This window comes from Suncus etruscus, chromosome 20, assembly GCF_024139225.1.
Source record: "Suncus etruscus isolate mSunEtr1 chromosome 20, mSunEtr1.pri.cur, whole genome shotgun sequence".
Classification (NCBI taxonomy): domain Eukaryota; kingdom Metazoa; phylum Chordata; class Mammalia; order Eulipotyphla; family Soricidae; genus Suncus; species Suncus etruscus.
The window spans coordinates 27,698,997-27,717,897 of record NC_064867.1 but is presented as its reverse complement, the minus strand read 5'-3'; the positions used below and the strand labels follow the sequence as shown (position 1 = coordinate 27,717,897).

At 45.6% G+C, this 18,901-nt stretch overlaps 1 protein-coding gene across 1 annotated transcript; it reads right to left on the bottom strand.

The window, feature by feature from the left end:
* Nucleotides 1-14,619: 14,619 nt before the first annotated feature.
* On the bottom strand, nucleotides 14,620-15,747 carry LOC125997906 (putative RNA polymerase II subunit B1 CTD phosphatase RPAP2). The gene has a single exon (XM_049766091.1). The coding sequence runs from the start codon at nucleotides 15,652-15,654 to the stop codon at nucleotides 14,620-14,622; it is 1,035 nt and encodes a 344-aa protein (XP_049622048.1). The 5' UTR covers nucleotides 15,655-15,747.
* Between the last annotated feature and the right edge of the window lie 3,154 nt (nucleotides 15,748-18,901).

Sequence of the window (18,901 nt, the reverse complement as noted above, 5' to 3'; positions counted from 1 at the left end):
TTAATCTTTGGTTTCATGTTTATTAAGTTCTCCCTTACCCTCAGGATTACATAAATATTCCCTAAAATATGCTCCTAGTATTTTCATGGTTTCATTTTACCTTTGAATCTTTAATCCATCTAGCATAAGAAATAAGAATCTATCTTCATTTCAAGGGTTTGGTCATGGGCCAAACAGTTTATCAGAAGAGATTGGGGGGGGTGGCATTTATGTTTTTCCCACCAATTTGAAAGTTCATGTTTTTACATCTTTTTTCTTGGTTTGTGTGTGTGTGTGTGTGTGTGTGTGTGTGTGTGTGTGTGTGTGTGTGTGTGTTTGAGGGCCTCCTCTAATGGTTTTGGAGGACCACTTGGTGGTGGGAATTGAACCAAGGCTTTGGTCTGCAAAGCATACATGTTAAGCTACTTTAAGCCCTTTAAGCTACTCTCTTCCCTTCCCTTCCTTTTCCTTCCCTACCCCTCCCTTCCCTTCCCTTCCCTTCTCTTCCCTTCCCTTCCCTTCCCTTCCCTTCCCTTCCTTTCCCTTTTCTTCCCCTTCCCTTCCCTTCCCTTCCCTTCCCTTCCTCTTCCCTTATCCTTCCCTTCCCTTTTTCCTTTTCCCTTTCCACTCCTCTCCCCTTTCTTTTCTGCTTTTCTTTCCCATTTCCATTCCTATCCTCTCCTTTTGTTTATTTTCTTTTCTCTCTATTTTGGAGGCCAAACCTAGTGGTGCTCTGGGGTTACTTTTGGCTGCACTCAGGAATCATTGCTGGCAGGCTTGGGGAGACCATTGAGGATGGGAGGGATTGAAGCTGGATTGGACACATTTGGGGCAAGCACTTTACCTGCTGTACTATCTCTCCAGTCCCTCTTCTCATGAGGTTGACCATAGGCAAGGCAAGCATTTTGCTATGGTCTCTCCAACCCTCTTTTTGTGCCTTAAAGGTTGCTATAACTTCAAGTAGACCCCTATGTTTACCCACTCCATTCTTGTTTCAGGAACTGGAGACTAGCTTTTCTCTCTAGCAAGACCAATCTCTGTTTGCTCTTAGCATTCCAGGCATCCCCCCCTAGAACACTGCATAGGGATACAGGAATATGGGAATTCCTCCTCTTTTGTCCTGCTCTCCAGAGCTCTGTCTCTGCTCCTCTCTCTGTAAGGGACATGTGCACCTCAAGGAGTGCTTGGTACCCCGCTCCCAAATTCAGGCCCTGTGTGTGTTGCTTTTTGAGCTCTTCCTGCGAAGAGCTCGACTTTCTTTCTCATTGAATTGTGAATGGGATCTTTTTACCCATCTATTTTGTTACAGTTATTTTGGGAAGTTAGGCAGCCGCAGGGTTTTGTATGTTTATTTTGTAACTGGCCACAGCACTGAATTCTCTTTTCAGCTGGAAGAGTCCCCCCCACCCCCAACTCTCAATTCAGACCCCCAAGGTTTCCCGGGGACCTTTAGCTTCCATCTTCTTCAGGGGTGTCACCCAGACCCATAAAGTTGCCTCCCACTTAGCCCTGGGTTCCAGCTGGGAAAGAGGTACTTCACCCTTGGGAGCGCCGAGGGGTCCATCTCCAAGCAAAATATTATTTCCCCCATGAAGGAGCTTCTTTTACGTCAGTGGGTATTTTAGTCGGGAATTACAGAATGTACTTCGCAACCCGTTCAAAACACACTGCTTTTTGAAAAGAAGGCCTTTTCCAGAAAGATCAACAACAAATGTGTTCGTTTTCTCACACCTTGGACATGTAGGAGAATGAGTGCTCAGGGAGCTGGCTGGGTGCCCGCCTGGGGAAGGTGCCAGGCTGGATGAATGCTGAGAGCTAGGGGCTTGGCCTCTTCTTGTTTGCCAGACTCGGAATAGCTGCTAAGAGTCCCTGCATCCCCTTGGGAAGCTCTTCAGAGCTTCAGCCAGGACTACAGGCAGCTCCCCCTGCTCTGTCTTACCCTGCCAGAGGTCCCCCTGTTTGGGTCCGCACCACACAACTTGGGTCTGGATTTATCGACTTATCAGAAGAGGAATGTCAGAGCCCCATGTTGAAAGGACTTTGTTCCAGGCCTTAGATACTCAGTACTGAATCAGAATGACTTAGTGATTGAGTCACAAGAATTTTAGTCTTAGAATCCCTCTAAACTTTTGTGTTTTTTTTTTTGTTGTTGTTGTTATTTTGGGTGGTGACGGGACAGGTGGTGCTCAGAGGGTCGGGGCTGATCCTGGTAACTGAGTTGATGGTTTAAAACTCATTCCCTGCTCCTTGCAGTGGTGGGACCACCAGTGCTATACTTGGTGCTTGGAGCCCTCAGGTCCTTAATGACAAGAGGCCATGAGGTGCTGGAGATTAAACCAGGGTTAGGACCATGCCAGGCACACTCCTTAACCCTGTTATTATCTCCATAGCCACTCCCTTTAAGCTGGTAATAAATTCAATATGCTGAAGGGCCTGAAGAGCTTTAAAAGCAAGGGAGTTAGCCATTGGCTGATGGATTATGAGTTAGGATGAAAAGGCTACTAGAACTGATCCCAGTTGGCCCAGCACCATCTGGGGCAGAGGGTACGAAGGATACATTCTGAAGTTCTGAGAACATCTGAGGGGATCAATTATCTGTAGAGATTCCAAACATATATCAGAGGATGAAAGAAGCAAATCATATCCAGAATTGGGGTGTGTGTGTCTGGAGATAGTACAGTGGTCAGGGTTGCCTTGCACACAGCTGACCCAGGTTCGATCCCTGGCATTTCATATGGTCCTGTGAGCTCCGATAGGTGAAATCCCGAGCTCAGGGCCAAGTGTGGCTGCCAGGGTCCAGATAAGCTCACTATGACAAAGAAATTATGAGGAGGATGGGAAAGATGATGGCGGAGGTGCTGATACAGTAGTTATGCTCCTGACTGAGATTCCAGGACCTTTGTGGCTTCCTGAGGCCTGCTGAGATGGCCAAAGGTGTATCTGAAACACACATGAGCCCATGGTGCCAGCAGGAGCTTGGCTAGAGAGATGGAGCTGCTGGGATGAAGGACATGCATGACCCTGGTGTCACTGTCAGCAGGGATGTGGGGGGAGCACTCATGAGCTAATGCTGGACCAGAGACATTAGAACAGCTGGAGGAAGTGCAGAACTGGCCAGGGATGGGAGGAGCATATGTCTCACTTTCTCTGGCTTCTGCTGTCCTTCACCCAGCTGTCACCCATCTGCTTTGTGATTGCCTCTCTCTCTCTCTCTCTCTCTTTCTCTTTGGGCCGTACTTGGCTATGCACAGGTACCACTCCTGGTAGTGCTCAGGGGACCATCTGAGATGCCAGAGATAGAACCCCATTTGGCTTTTTGCAAGGTTTAGCACTCTCCCCACTATATTACCACTCTAAACCCAATTGCCCTTCTCTCAACAATAAGGCCCACCCAAGGTTCACCACCCCATCACCTTTCCTCATGCAGCTCTCTCAAATTTCCCCACCCTGCCCCTGGCCCTTGAACCTGTCTCCTTGCTGCCCTGTTCACCTCTGCTGTGAGCCCTGCTATCTCAGATGATTCTTTGCTAGCCCCTGACTTGTGAGCCCTAGACTTGAACACCCAACCAGATCCTCCATGGACCTCACCAACGTATTCCTTCAGTTTCAACTGTTCCTTGGATTCTGTCTCTTCGCTCTTGTTCTCAAGGTCATATCAGGGGTACAGGTCCACCCCACTGTTCAGAATGTTCTCAATAGCCCTGGTCCTATCTATCTACCTGCTAGTCCAGGTGAGACAAAAGTGAGGAAAAGTTTAGGCATAGTAACAATGGGCACCAGCCACTTCATGCCTGTCTCCTTTCCCCATCCATAAAAATGGGGTGATTATAGTTTTTTTCCCCAGGGAATGCAGTGAGGGAAACCTGAGCATTCTTTTTCCCCTCTGTGTGGGCACCTCAGGGTGCCTTTTCACACACCACCATAAAAGCCACCTGTGTCAGGGGACAGAGCAAGCTTCCCGGGTCACTACACCCCAAGCCTCTATAAGTAAGTCCTGGCACCTTGCTGCTCAAGCATACAGCTCACGTGCTGCCTGGGCAGGCACGGGAATCCACAGCCCCAGCCAGTGGCTCTGGCCTCTTTCTTCTCTTCCTGAATCACTATTATTGCTGAGTCTTTGTTCTCCCCCCCACCCTGCCCTGCAGTGGCAGCAGCGGGGAAGCTATGAATGGAATGTACAAATTCCAGCCAGTGCAAGCACCCAGGAATGCAGCCTCAGACCTCCCCCAGGGGTGGGGCACCCTGCCCTCCCCTCAGCCTGGCTGCACCCACAGCCTCAGGGCTCCTCAGATGGCAGGCACCCCAAAGACAGGCAGACTTACCCCCAAAGTCTAGGGGCTGTGGACACATGTGCAAGGATTCAGCAAGGGCACACATGTAATAGGCATCAGATGACACACATATACTAGAGAATACATGCATAGTAGTGTTTACACCTACCAGTGTGTCTACATTCACCTGCATGCCTAGCTACACCTGGATGCATGGGAAACCTATGTCTTTTGTTTTGTTTTAAGGCCACCCCTGGCGGTGCTCAGAGGTTACTCCTGGCTCTGCACTCAGGAATTATTCACCATATAGGATGTTGGGGATCAAACCTGACTTGGCTGTGTGCAAGACAAGGCTGCTATACTATTGCTCTGACCCTTCACATATGCTTACAAACCCCTGAACTCTCTCCCCAACTCTCTCTCTCACTACACAAACACACACACACACACACACACACACACCAAAGCAGATGTGCCCAGATATCACACAGGCACACTAATATCACGAACTTAGTACTGTCCAGAGAGATTGGACAGCAGATAATGCTCTTGCTTTGCATGTGATTGACCTGAGTTCTATTCTCAGCACCTCTATGTTTTCCTGAACACCACCAGAAGTGATCCCTGAGTACAAATCCCCCCTAATTCCCCGAGTTTACTTCTAAATGTGGTAAGAGGAGGGAGAGCAGCATCCCTCCTGCAGAGGCCCTCAAAGTCCTGCATGTAGGAGCCAGCACCATGACCGCCAGGGTTGGCCTAGCCCTTCAGGGGAGAGCTGTAAGCTGTGATCTGGATTCTTCATCCCTGCCCAGACCCCCCTGGGTGTTTGTACTTGACCACAGTGTGAGGGTTCACAAGGCGGAAGCTGTTGCCTGGAGAACCCTAATGCCAACAGGGGCCCTTATGTCTGACCTCACAGCTCCAACTCTCCCCACCCCAGCTCCTCGCTGCCGTGGCTGCCAGCCAAGCTTCCTGCCCGTGCCAACTCCAGCACCTCCAGGGGCACGCTCTCTTGGGACACTGTGTTCTCCTGCAGGATGTGGGGTAAACAAGCTGCCTGGCCCATGGGAACCGGGCATGCTGCCATGCCTTTCATTCATTCACTCCTCCATCCATCTATCCATCCATTCACTCAAGCATTAGGGAATTATTGGCTAAGTGTCTGGAACTCGCTGGGCACTGCAGAGCTGCAAGTCAAACAGGACGCCCCCCCCACCTCCCCCTGCCTCTCAGACCCCAACATCCCTGATCCCTTACAAACGCCCAGCTTGCAACTCCACTTTAGTTGATCTCACTATGATTCAAAAAAGGGGCTGCCTATTAAAAGCCAATGAGGTCATTTTGGTGGGAGAGGGGAAGTGAGGCCTAATCAAGTACCCACTTTGGAAAGGCCTGGGTATTAACTCTTGCCTTTGATGTTTCTTCTGCATCCCATTGGGGGTGCTCTTTTTGTTTTGTCTTGTTTTGTTTGTTTGTTTTTTGGGCCACACCCAGCAGTGCTCAGGGATTACTCCTAGTTGTCTGCTCAGAAATAGCTCCTGGCAGGCACGGGGGACCATATGGGACACTGGGATTCGAACCAACCACCTTTGGTCCTGGATCAGCTGCTTGCAAGGCAAACGCCGCTGTGCTATCTCTCCAGGCCCATTGGGGGTGCTCTTTAGGGTACTGATTCACCTGTTCCCATAGGCTTTTGCACAGACACTCAGGGTGTGTGGGTAGGGGACAGGTCAAACCAAATAGTTAAGTATCTCTGAAATCCTCCATGAATAAATATTTGAAACTAACATTGGGATAGGTAGTGCAATAAGAAAGAAGAGAGATTTTAGAAATGGACCCAGTATTATTATCATACAATATAAAACACAGTATATAATAAAGTATACAATATATAACACAGTGTACAATAAAAGGCAGCGTCTCAAATTAGCGAGAATATAACATTTTTCAGAAAGTTCATTGAGGGCCCGGAGAGATAGCACAGTGGTGTTTGCCTTGCAAGCAGCTGATCCAGGACTAAAGGTGATTGGTTCGAATCCCGGTGCCCCATATGATCCCCCGTGCCTGCCAGGAGCTATTTCTGAGCACACAGCCAGGAGTAACCCCTGAGCACTGCCGCATTGAAGTGATTAGTGCTTAATTATTCTGAAATTCTTGCATATTTTTAAATAGTTTATAACTTCTTTCACATTGAACTTTGTTATAGAGGACATTTTTTACTTTTATCATTTAAAGTGCAGAAAAAATGGCGATTATCCCATTTTCAGTTTATATAACCATCTTGGCATAATTTCTTTCATTTTCTTCATCACCGCACATAAAAATACACAGGTGGGGCTGGAGCAGTGGCGCTAGAGGTAAGGCATCTGTCTTGCAAGTGCTAGCCTAGGACGGACCGCGGTTTGATCCCCCAACATCCCATATGGTGCCCCAATCAGGGGCGATTTCTGAGCGCATAGCCAGGAGTAACTCCTGAGCATCACTAGGTGTGGCCCAGAAAAATAAAAAAAAAATACACAGGCTAATAAATTTCAATATGTGTCCCAAGTCCACAGACTTTCATAAGCACATAAATAGATATACATATGCTAATGAATATTGGAGAGATTACGAGATACTCTATATTCTGTACTGAGTTTTTCTATTCAAAATACGTTGTGGCTGCCTCATACTTTGATTTAATTTCATTGTATGGCATTGAAGAAATGTATCATAAGTACCTTATTTTTCACAATTACAAAAAATATTGCTGATTACAAAACCACCAGCAGGTTGTCTCCAGCCCAGTTCTGTGCTGCCTTCAGTCCTGGCCAGACTGCCCCACATGAGGCTGGAGGGACTGGAGGATTGAGAACTTGCGTGAGTTCGAAGTGCTGATGTGGCAAGCTGGATGGGTGTTGGGGAGAAAGGGCAATGAGAATTAAGACATGTGCAGAACAGGGGCCAGAGCAATAACACAGTGGTAGGGTATTTGCTTTGCACACGGCTGACCCAGGATGGACCTCGGTTTGATCCCAGACATGCCATATGTTTCCCCAAGCCAGGAGCGATTTCTGAGCACATGGTCAGGAGTAACCCCTGAGCATTACCGGTGTAGCTCCAACCCCCAAGCCCCCCCCCCCCCAAAAAAAAGAAATATGCAGATCAGGGACTCCTCATGAGGCATCACAGTTGCCACCCTGAGTGAAGCCAAGCCCTGCAGCTGTCTGCTTCTGTTCATAACACATCCCTGAAAGAGAACACCTGACACTGAAAACCACCATGACTCGTGTGTGTGTGTGTGTGTGTGTGTGTGTGTTCATTCCCAGAGAGCTCAAACACAACCAAAGCCCTATTCCTGTTTCTAGTTCAATTATAGAGCACACACTCCACTTTTCTGAAATGCATTTCAAGTTCCGCTCTTCTTTCTTCCGTGCAACATCCGGTTGTAGGCTGAGATCCAAGCCCAAGCAAGGGGCCAACCCCATCTTTTTCTTTGACCCCCAATCACATCTCTCCCTTTGCATCAGGAAAGCCAGGTTTTTTTTCCCCTGCCAATTTTGGTGCAGCCCTTCCTCTGCATTTCCTTCAATTAGAGTAAGGTATGAGTTTGAAATGTCTACTGACAAAGAAGGAACAGCAAAGCATGGCTTCAAAGAGAAACACATGGCCCCTAGCTCATTGCAGTTTTGTTTGTTTGTTTGTTTGTTTTTGTTTTTGGATCACCACACCCGATATCTTGAAGGGGTTACTCCTGGCTCTATGCTCAGAAATCGCTCCTGGCAGGCTCGAAGGACCATATGGGATACCGAGATTCGAACCATTGTCCTTCTGCAAGCAAGGCAAACACCTTACTTCCATGCTATCTCTCTGCCCCCTCATTGCAGTTTTATTCCCAATAGCCATAAGTAGGAACCCACCTGTGTTGTCCCCAGAAACTGAGTGAAGAAGAGGAGCTGTATAGACTGACAAATCCTATTCCTCCATGTAAAAATCCTGCCATCTTCTTGGCAAATCCAGGTTAACCAGGTTGAAAGAAGTCAAAATGTAAAGAACTACTTTAGGGGCTGGAGGGATAGCACAGCGGTAGGGCATTTGCCTTGCAAGCAGCCAACCCAGGACAGATCCAGGTTTGATCCTCGGCATCCCCTATGTCCCTCAAGCCTGCCAAGAGCGATTTCTGAGTGCAGAGTCAGGAGTAACCCTAAGTCCTGCTGGGTGTGGCCCAAAAACCAAAACCAAAACCAAAACCAAAAAACAAAAAAAAAAAAAGGAAAGAAAAGAAAAGAACTACTTCAGTTTTGCTATCTTTGGGGAGAAGAAAACCAAAACTAATGAACACACAAAACAAACAAACAAAAAAAGCCAGAGGCTGGGGAGATAGTACTTGCTATCAACTATGCATGCAATGGACATAGGTTTGATCCCCAGCACTGAATCTGGTCTCCTGAGTCCTTCCAGGAATGATCCCATGAGCACAAAGTTAAGAGCAAACCTGAGTACTTCCAGGTGTACCCTCATCTCGCCTCTCCCCCCAAAAAACAATAAAAACGTACTCTCATCAGAGAACTGAGCTTCTCTTTACTACCTAAGAAATGTTAAGCCCACTCCCCAGACATATGGGTATATAAAATAGGTCTATAATGCAAATACTGGCTGATATAAATCATAAAGGAATTTATCTTAAAACACAATAAAGATTTTCGAGATCCCCCTATTTAGTTACGTGACCCTCAGTTTAAGAAGCTAGGTCCTATAAAAATAGAACCATGATTATCAGAGGGGAGAAGAGGTGGGGAACTGGAGTATAAGGAATGACTGATATGTAAAAGAGCAAAACCAGGCTTTTGGTGGTAAACATTGTGATGCAGTTGATAAAGAAGCTGATTTCCGAAGCTGTGCACCATTATTATCCTGATTCCACCAGACCGAGTACTTCACTTTTATTTATTTTTATATAAATCTTTATTTAAGCACCATGATTACAAGCATGTTTGTAGTTGGGTTTCAGTTACAAACAGAATACCTCCCTTCACCAGTGCAACATTCCCACCACCAATGCTCACTTTTAATTGTGTCTTTGAGCTTCCGGTCCTTCACTCATTCAATGTTACCCTGAGGTCTGACTTCTAATTTAAACTTGGCCAACACAGTCCTCCAAAGTTTGCCTAAATAGTGTCAAGGCTCTAAGGGGAGTTTAGTTTGGGGGTTCGTAGGAGCATACTTTGCCTTAGAGAGTAAGGGTACACTATTCTCCACATGTTTTTACTCCCAGGGTTCCTCCTAGAGACAGGGAGAGGGCATGTCTTCTCTGTATTGTTTGGGTTTGAGGGACCAGCAGAGGCAAAGGCATTAAAAGGAGAGCTTGGATTTAGGGGACCTTGGCTCAGGGCAAAAGGTCCTTGGGGACCCATCCTCCACCTTGGGGAAGGCCAGTCCCCTGAGAGGCAGCAGAAAGCAGTGCGGAGTTGGGCATTGGAACAGCCCAGGGCTGATGAAGCCTGTTCTCCATTGCATAGCAGACTGAAAGGGCCACCAGGAAGAAAGGTACACATAGAACTTTGAAGCATGCACACACTGAACTGGCTCAAAAATCAATGGCATTCACCAGGGAGGGGAGTGCGGGAGGAAAAAGGAAGCCAGTCTGGGCTGGCCAGCAGCAAAAGCACCAGGGCAGACAAGACATGCCTACTAAGCACAGAAACTCCTACTATGTGCTCTACCTGGTTTGTGACTACCCTCATCGCAGTGCTTCAGGCTGGGACTGCTGATCTGCTCCTGGAGGTGACTTCCTCCAGCATGTAAAAATAGATCTGGCTCATACCATGTCCTGCCATGTCCACACTCCATAAACAGCCCTCCGAATTCAGAAGGGGAGGGAAACCAAAAAGGGAGTGATTTGGTAAGGCCACGCCTCTGAGTGGGATGACTTGGGTATTTTCCATGGGACTGGAGATCAGTCTACTCTAGGCTTTGCTCTTAGGGCAGGACCCCTAAAGGCTGCGCCAACCCTGAATTCCAGACTCTTCTCTTGCACTTCGCTGCCCCCCTCTGGTCAGGCGGCTTGGACAGGATGGCAGGGGAAACCCCGGTGTCCTGGGAATAAACCTGTGATCCTTCTTGGAGAAACATTTTTCACTCCCTATGAGGATAAAGCAATATATAGTACGGACAGTTCTACTCTTCTGATATTCTTCTGGAGCCTTCCAGAAGTTTATCTGCTTGGAACAAAGGCTCTATGACTCAGTACATGTGGCGGGTGGGGACAAGTGTGAGGCTATGAGTTTAATCACCAGTGCTGCCCACATGTGCCCAATGTGGTCCTAGCTGCTCTGCTGTCTGGAGTCCTGGTGCTGCCATGGAGTGTAATCTACACACAAACTGGTGTGAAGGGTGGCCCTTGTTAGCAGCACAATTGAGAAGATCTGAGCACTGTAGCCAGGAGCTCAAATTCTGGGGAGCATGTAGGTGCCCCTCAATGAGCCCCATATGGCTCTACAACCAGAACATGGGAGAGCACTGTAGTTAAGATGAGAGCAATCCCTGTAAGCACTCAATTGCCACCTTTAGTCACTGCACAATAGTGGGAAAGAAAGGAAAGGGAAGCTCGAATCAATGTCAAAACAAGAAATGTATAAGGCAGAGATAACACTTCCTTAACCTCTGGGGGATGAAGAAAACCCACCAGGCAGAAGTTGAGGCACATTCCCTTCCTTTGATAATTTCTCTTCACCATTGCCTGGTGGTCTTCTTACAGTGCCTCAGTTTCTCCACTAGGGATGGGAGACCTTCCTGTGCCTCTAGCTCCAATATCCTCTCCAGGCAGAAAGTCAGAATAAGTGAAACACCTCTTCCCCCGAGAATCATTGCATCCCCACCTAGTCATGCTTTGGGGGACTGCAGGAGAATAACAAAATGCTCTGGGGTCTCCATTCCTTTCTGACGCCTTCTTCCACAGCTAGGAAACTATAATACTGTCCTGGTTGTGAAAGTTACACAAACACAGGAAACTAACTGCTTTCAAATCCGCTAAGCCGGAACACAACTCTTAGACTGTTTACTTGCGGACAGCTGTACTATTTGCAACGGTAAATAGTAGCAGCGTCATGTTTCACCAGGTTGATCGTTATGGAAAACCTGTGAATGAGCAGAGTTGTTGGCGGGGAAGCAAAAAGGGTATCAGGCATCATCTGGGTCCAAACTGTCCCCTTTCCTGTGTTGAGTGGGCGTAAACAGGCCTGCATGATTCATCAATGACTTTTTGCAATGGGGCCTTCTCTGCAGGAGCAGCATAGCAAGAGTGAGGTTTCCCTCCAGAGAGTGGGGTGCTGATATGAAGCAGGCGAGGCTCTTGAATTGTGCCAACTGTAGCCTCAGTTGCTCTGCAGCAAGTCTTGGTTGCACGCACCCTTAAGAAAGATCTGGCCTGTGTCTCACCATTGAAGCTCTGAGACCAGAGACAGGCCAGTATGTAGGGAGGAATATTCACACATGCCACTGCCCCCAGACCTGGAATGTCCATAGGAACCTGAACATATCGTTCCTGGCAGAGACGATTCAGCCTGCTGGGAAGAAGTTCACATGGTGGGGGAGCAGGGGCACACAAGTAAACAACCGGCACCCACAGACAGCTGGGAGGTCCTGGAGCTCTGGGCCTTAGTTCACTGTCCTGTGACTGGGGCCATGCACATGATCGCTGCTGAGACCAACTGCATGACCGACTCAGCTGGCAGCTTCTGCACCACGAGAGCTATTTGTTATTTTTAGCCACTGAACTAGGTTGTGGAAGGTGTGATGTGAATTTTCTGTGTCCGCTTGGCTGCCCTAGGGCACTCAAGTTTTGATCCTGAAATCTGTATTGGTAATGTAGATCCTGGGGAAGTTGATGAGACTTGAATGAAAAAGAAAAACATTTTCCCCAGAAGGACTTTAGAAATAGATCTGACTGTCAACCATCTTACATTTTTAATTCATTCTAGAAGCTGCTTTTCAACAGCTCTGCGAAAGCATAATTCACATACCTTTCACTCACTTCAAAGTGCATGATTTTGAGGAAATGTACAGAATTGAGCAACTATTATTGCCACAATCCACTTTTCACTTACTCCCAGGGACAGCCCAGACCTGCAGCCCGAGGCACAGACTAAATTACATCTGGCTCTATGCTTTTGCAACTATAATAATTGTCTCTGGAGTTTTCAATCTTACTATTGGTTCTATCTTACTAAACAGAAATAGATTTTTTTTGGAGGCTTACCTAAATTATATCATATTCTCATTCCAGTGCATTTACACAATCTCCAAGAAATGCTAAAGAACATGAGAACAGGCATCCCCACTAGGAACTGTTTAGAAAAGTGTATGAATATTGCATAGTCTAGGATAACATGTGAGGTTATTTGGGGTAATAATCTTCATTAAATAACTTTGTAGGGATTTATCTATTATTGACAGGAGACTGTTTCTCTCTCTCTCTCTCTCTCTCTCTCTCTCTCTCTCTCTCTCTCTCTGTTTGATTTTGGGCCATATCCAGTGGTGCTAAGAACCTACTCCTGACTTTTTGCTTAGGGATCATTCTTGGTGAAGTTTGGGGAACAACATGGGGTGTCACAGATTGAACCTGGGTCAGCTTGCAAGGCAAGCACCCTACCTGCTATGCTCTCATTCTGGCTCAAATTGAAGTCACTTTGATCTATAATCACAAGACTACTGATTTTCCTTAATAAAACAGTTGAATTGCTAGACTCTAAAGCGGCACAGCACAACTGGCAACAAGAACTGCATGCAAAGTTGGCTGGAGCAATCCCAAACGCCTGCATAGTTGCTTTGGAAAAGGCAAGGGGCCCAAACCAAGTGTGTGACTGGTTCTGAGTTTGTGCAGGCCACTTTATAATCAGGAGATTTACAAGTGAATCTCCAAGGGAAGTTTTTAAAGGATAAGTAATAAAAAAAAATGTACGATTTGGAGCGTACACGTGAAATACATAAAAGTTGTGTAACTGAATTCCAGCTACCATTCTCCTCAGATAAATGAACAAAACAACAAACTGAACCCATTGACTTCTCTTTGAGCCATCAGAGAATTGAGGGCGGAGGGTAAAAAACATGCAAAAATCAATACCAGACACCCCCTCTAAATGTGAGGGATGGGGAGATGAGGATACTTTTCTACTGATACTCAATAAGCAAACTGCTGTCCCCTCCATGTCTGTGTCTCCCACAGGAAGTGATACTGGGTGACAAGAGGAAGCATCTCTTCCCAGCAGCACTTTTAGGGTTCCATTATGAGATGTTGGCTTTTGATAGGAAAGGAACATGGAGGAGGCTGGAGTGATAGTACAGCAGGTAGGGTGTTCGCCTTGCACGCAGCCTACCCAGGTTCGATTCCCGATATCCCATACCAAGGGAAGTTTTCAAAAGATAAGTAAGAAAGAATGTACTATTTGGTATCCGCCAAGTCTGTCAGGAGTAATTTCTGAGCACAGAGCCAAGAATAAACTCTAAGCACTGCTGGATGTGGCCCAAAAAAATCAATCAATAAATTTAAAATAAAGGTATATGGAGTGGAGCGATAGTACAATGGTAAAGCACTTGCCTTGCATTCAGCTGAGCCAGGCTCTACATCTGGCACCCTCATATGGTCGGTCCCCCAACCCCCTCGAGAAGTGTTTTCTGAGCACAGAGCCAGGAGTAAGTTCTGAACACAGCTGGGTATGTCCCTCAAACAAAACCAAGCAAAACAGAAAAAGAATGAAAAATGAACTTGAGTTCTACCCTGAAAATGAACATTTCTAAATGCCCCCTTTGCCCTTGTTTTCAAATGCATCCATTTTGTTTTGTTTTGTTTTGTTTTGGGGCCATACCCAGTGATGCTCAGGGGTTACTCCTGGCTATGGGCTCATAAATCACTCCTCGATCAAAGAACCATGTGGGATGCCGGGGTTCAAACCAAGATCTGTCCTGGGTCAGCCACATGCAAGGCAAATGCCCTACTGCTGTGCTATCACTCTGGCCCCTAATCTGTTTTCTTAATGAAATGTGGATGGGTGTTTATGTTTGCCTTTTTTTTTTTTTGGACATGTAAACCTTTATTTAATGAAACATATACAAAAGGATTCTGTAAGCTGCTATATACTACAGGCATAGATTAGATGATTATAATGAATTAGTGAATAAATACTCTAACTATGTTACAGGGAATTCCATTTCTAAAAATAAATAATTCAAATTATTGGATTTGCTGAGAAGTATGCACTCTACTGATGAGCTACATTCCTGGTACAGTGGAGGTGATATTTTAAACCTAAAAACTGAATGATCAAAGATACCTGCAAAGACAAACAATGAGCTATTTTTCTTCCTAGTCGTAATATTTTCACTATTAAGTATTCTATAGGTTTAGCAGCTTGGTAAACTCAGCATCATTTAGATATACCTCTTCTGAGTCTTGTGATTTGGTGGTTTCTTCATTCAAAATATATTGTCCTCTATAAAACTCTCTTATCCTTAGATTTAATGTTTCAGTTTCTTTTTTCAAGTTTTCATAACTTGGCAGTGGTTTACTAGCCGTATCTGAGGCATTAAATGGTAAAGACTCATCCAAACTATTCTGAAATTTCCCCACAGCAGAGGAATGACTCTCTGGGTCAGAGTTTATGTCATCTTCATCAAGTTCTTCTTCTTTAGCCTGAAAGCCCGAAGAGGGTTTCAAACACACAGCAGCATAATTTTTGCCATATAAAAACCTCAATGTATCTTCTGTTCTCCATTCCATCAAAGTCTCCTTCAGGATTTTAAGTATGTTTTTCTTTGCAACTTCAGGACAAACCTGAACTGAACCAGAAACTGAACTAGAAACTTGGTTTGACTTGGCATATCTCCTCTTAAAATGCTCCGCGCTTTTCTTGCTTAGGCCTACTAGAGTTATATTTGAACTATTGTATTTAATTTCAGAGTATTCTGATGTTTCCAATTTTTCCTGAAAAGGAGGATTTGAAGAAAGATGAGCATTTCCTTTCTGTAAGGAAGGGGCACAACTAGCAGCTTTCTCCACATTCTCTAATCTGCAATGGCCTAACTGCTCAGTGACATTGACCACAGTCTGTTCTCTGTCTTCATGTTTGGAGTTTGCTTTCTGATTGGCTTTCTTTTTCATTATGCTTTTTTGGTTCAGCTGTGGCTTTATACATGTTGCATTTGGTTTGTTTCCTGGTAGAATGGAGGAAACAAATTCTTGTTCATTATCACTGTTACTATCACTGTGAGTGCTAGAAGAAGTAGATTCATCATGTTTCACAAAATGGCCAGGATTCTCAATATCTGACGTGTCAGTGGCTTTACTGCTTAGCTCAACTTCTACTCCTGAATGGCCACTTTGTCCTTCCTGAAGCAGCTGAAAATCAGGATGTCTGTGACCTTTCTTCATCTCGAACCCAAACTGGAGTTTTAGAAATTTGTGCTTCAAAAAATTTAGATGCTTTGTAACAAAAGTTGCTGCAAAAACACTTTCTTTCAGTGATATCATAGACTTTATTAGTTTTGGTAGAAATTTTATATTTCTGTTTTGGTACAATTCCTAATTTCTTCTGACACAAGGGATAACCACAGAGTTTGATGATAGAGCGCTCGTCCACGACATCACTATAGTGAGCAGGTGTGATGAACTTCCCACACTCCTTGAGGGATTCTTCAGTGATATTCTCTTCCAAAAGTTGTTCAACAATACGTAAAGCTTTTCTCTCAAATTCAATTTTCTTTCTTACAGCTGCTTCTAGTTTGGCTTTCCTTTCCGCAGCATCCTCTTGTTTTAAGGCATTTGTCTGTGTAGTACCTGCGTCCCGAGGGGCGCGCGGGCCTCGTCTCCGGCGCCCAGGCGCCCGCGGCCGGACGCCATCCGCCATGGCAGTGACGTCATGTTTGCCTTTTTGTTTTTAGGCTTACATATATTGCTGCCTGTTTGGGATTCCTCAAAATAGAACCCCTACAATTCTGATGCTGGTGGAAAAGCAGGGGTCAGTGTTTGAGAACTCATTGAAATCATTGCCTGGCTCTGATCCTGGAGCCTGAATATCAGTTCCTCTCTTCCCACTCCTGCCCCTCCTCGGCCCCCACAGCTGCCAGTCAGGGGGGCCTGCACAGTAAGATCTGGTGTATATTCCTTTTACCCAAGACCTCCTTTGATCTGAGGTACTATCCTTGGTGGTGGTGACTCCAGGTCTAGTTAATTGTCAAATCAAACAGGCTTCATCTTAGCTAGGCTGCTCAAGGCAAAATCTGTGGAGCCTTTTCCTCTTCTACTTCAGTATTTTTGCTGTGCCTGTCAAATGCCAGGACATGGCAGAAGAGATTGTCCCAAAGTCAGGCATCTTAGAGGTTTTCAGCCTTCCTCCAGAGGGAAACAGCCAAATCTGTTCCTCTACAAATGCCATATAGTTGACTGGCAAAAACAGTTTAGAAATGCTGATCACTCCATGTGAAGCTGGCAGCAGCATGGGGACTCTGAATCAAGAAAACCCAGAGTGAATTTGGATCTCAGTCCCCCACTAGGTGGTGGCCTGAGACAGCAACCCACAGTCAGTGCAGGTATTGATGGCTTTGAGCAGAGCTTCATGTCTGCTGGCTCTGAGGGGGCATGAATCCCCACTTTTGCCTTTTTCTTCCTGACTTGGAACCTGATCTGAACTCTCCTGTCCTCTCAAAGGCTTTAATTTAATTTATTTTGGCTTTGGGGACCACACACTCACCTGTGTTCCAGACTCTGGGCTCTCGGATCACTTCTCGTGGTGCTTTGGGGCCATATGCAATGTCAGAGTTTAACATAGGTCATCCCCATCCGTGGCAAGCAGCTTACTCACTGTACTAACTTTCTGGCACCCTTTTAAAGGTTTGTAACAGCTAATGTCAATTCACTGCTATTCCTGCAGAGACAATAATTGGGGTCAACATTGGTAGACTGAAAACTTGGGGAGAAAGGCTTGGAAATGAGATCTTTGGGTGAAAATAGGGCTTGGAAAAGTTGCCCCATAGCCCAAGAAATTTAGGAGATCATAAAAATGCCCAGGAGAGTCCTTCCCTCTAGCCTGCCAACCTCTTACCCAACTGTGAACAGCCTTGAGTGTTGAAGATACATCCAACTAACACAGAGCCCATTTGCAAAGATGGGAAGAGTTCCTCTCATGCATAAAAGGAAATGTTTATTGTATAATAATCTCAGTGGCACACAAAGAAAAGAAGAGCTGAAAAAACTCAAATCAGAGGGTTGGAGTGATAGCATAGCGACATTGCATGCAGCCAACACAGGATCGACCCTGGTTCGAATCCCATCTTCCCATATGGTCTCCCGAGCCTTCCAGGAGTGACTTCTGCATACAGAACCAGGAGTAACCCCTGATCGCTGCCGGGTGTGACCCAAAAACAAAAAACAAACAAACAAACAAAAAAGAAATAAAGAAAAAAAGAAAATATTTAAACCTCTTATGTTTGGTTATGGTTGGTTTTTTTTTTTTTTACATGTTTTTGGTGTGTTTTTTTTTCTTTATTATCTTCCTAAAGGTTCACATTGCGTTTTGCACTTACTATTCTAAAACAGTCTTTTCATTCACAGTTCAGTAGTGTCTTTGTTCTCCTTTAATCCACCCATTGAATTGCTGGGGCAAAAAGTCATGCTTATTTATAGCACCAGAAAGTCTCTTTGGTACCACTCAAGTGTCTGAATTATTCTCTTCTTCCCACCACTTTCAATTTTTCAAACTCCTTTTACCCTTAAGTCTTTCTCCCAGCATCACTTCTGTTGGTTATGAGTGAACCATGTTCTCTGATGCCATGATTCTTTGGGCAAGGTGATTTTTCCTTAATTAACTTATTGGCATTCTGCCCATGCCTCAGTTTTCCTGAAGATAGAAGATATAGATATTTCTGCCTCAGTGAGCTTTACCCTCCCTATTCCTCCAGCTCTCTGAAAACCAACCCCCCCATAGCATGGCTTCATAGTGTCCCTAAACCCTCAGCTAACACTTAGCATCTTTTTTATTTACTAGAACAAGTATAATTTTTATGAGTTTTTATTTATTTTTTATTTAAACACCATGATTACAAATATGATTGTGGTTTTATGGTTTCAGTCATGTAAAGAACACATGCTCCTTCACCAGTGCAACAATCCCACCACCAATGTCTCAAATCTTCCTCCTCCCCACCCCACCCCCGCTTCTACTCGAGACAAGCTTCCTACTTCTTTCATTCATTCACATTGTTAGGATAGTTCTCTCTCTCTCTCTCTCTCTCTCTCTCTCTCTCTCTCTCTCTCTCTCTCTCTCTCTCTCTCTCTCTCTCTTTTATTTTTGGGCCACACCCGGTGGTGCTCAGGGGTTACTCCTGGCTGTATGCTCAGAAATAGCTCCTGGCAGGCACGGGGGACCATATGGGATACCGGGATTCGAACCAACCACCTTTGGTCCTGGATCGGCTGCTTGCAAGGCAAACGCCGCTGTGCTATCTCTCTGGGCCCGCTAGTATAGTTCTCAATGTAGTTATTTCTCTAACAGCGCTCATCCCTCTTTGTAGTGAGCTTCATGTTGTGAGCTGGAACTTCCAGCCCTCCTCTCTTTTGTCTTAGAAAACTATTGCAAAAATGTCTTTCATTTTTCTTAAAACCCATAGATAAGTGAGACTAT

Bases quoted from the DNA above. Each gene is read 5' to 3' on its own strand.
- LOC125997906 (XM_049766091.1), bottom strand. From the start codon at position 15,654: ATGAAGAAAGGTCACAGACATCCTGATTTTCAGCTGCTTCAGGAAGGA.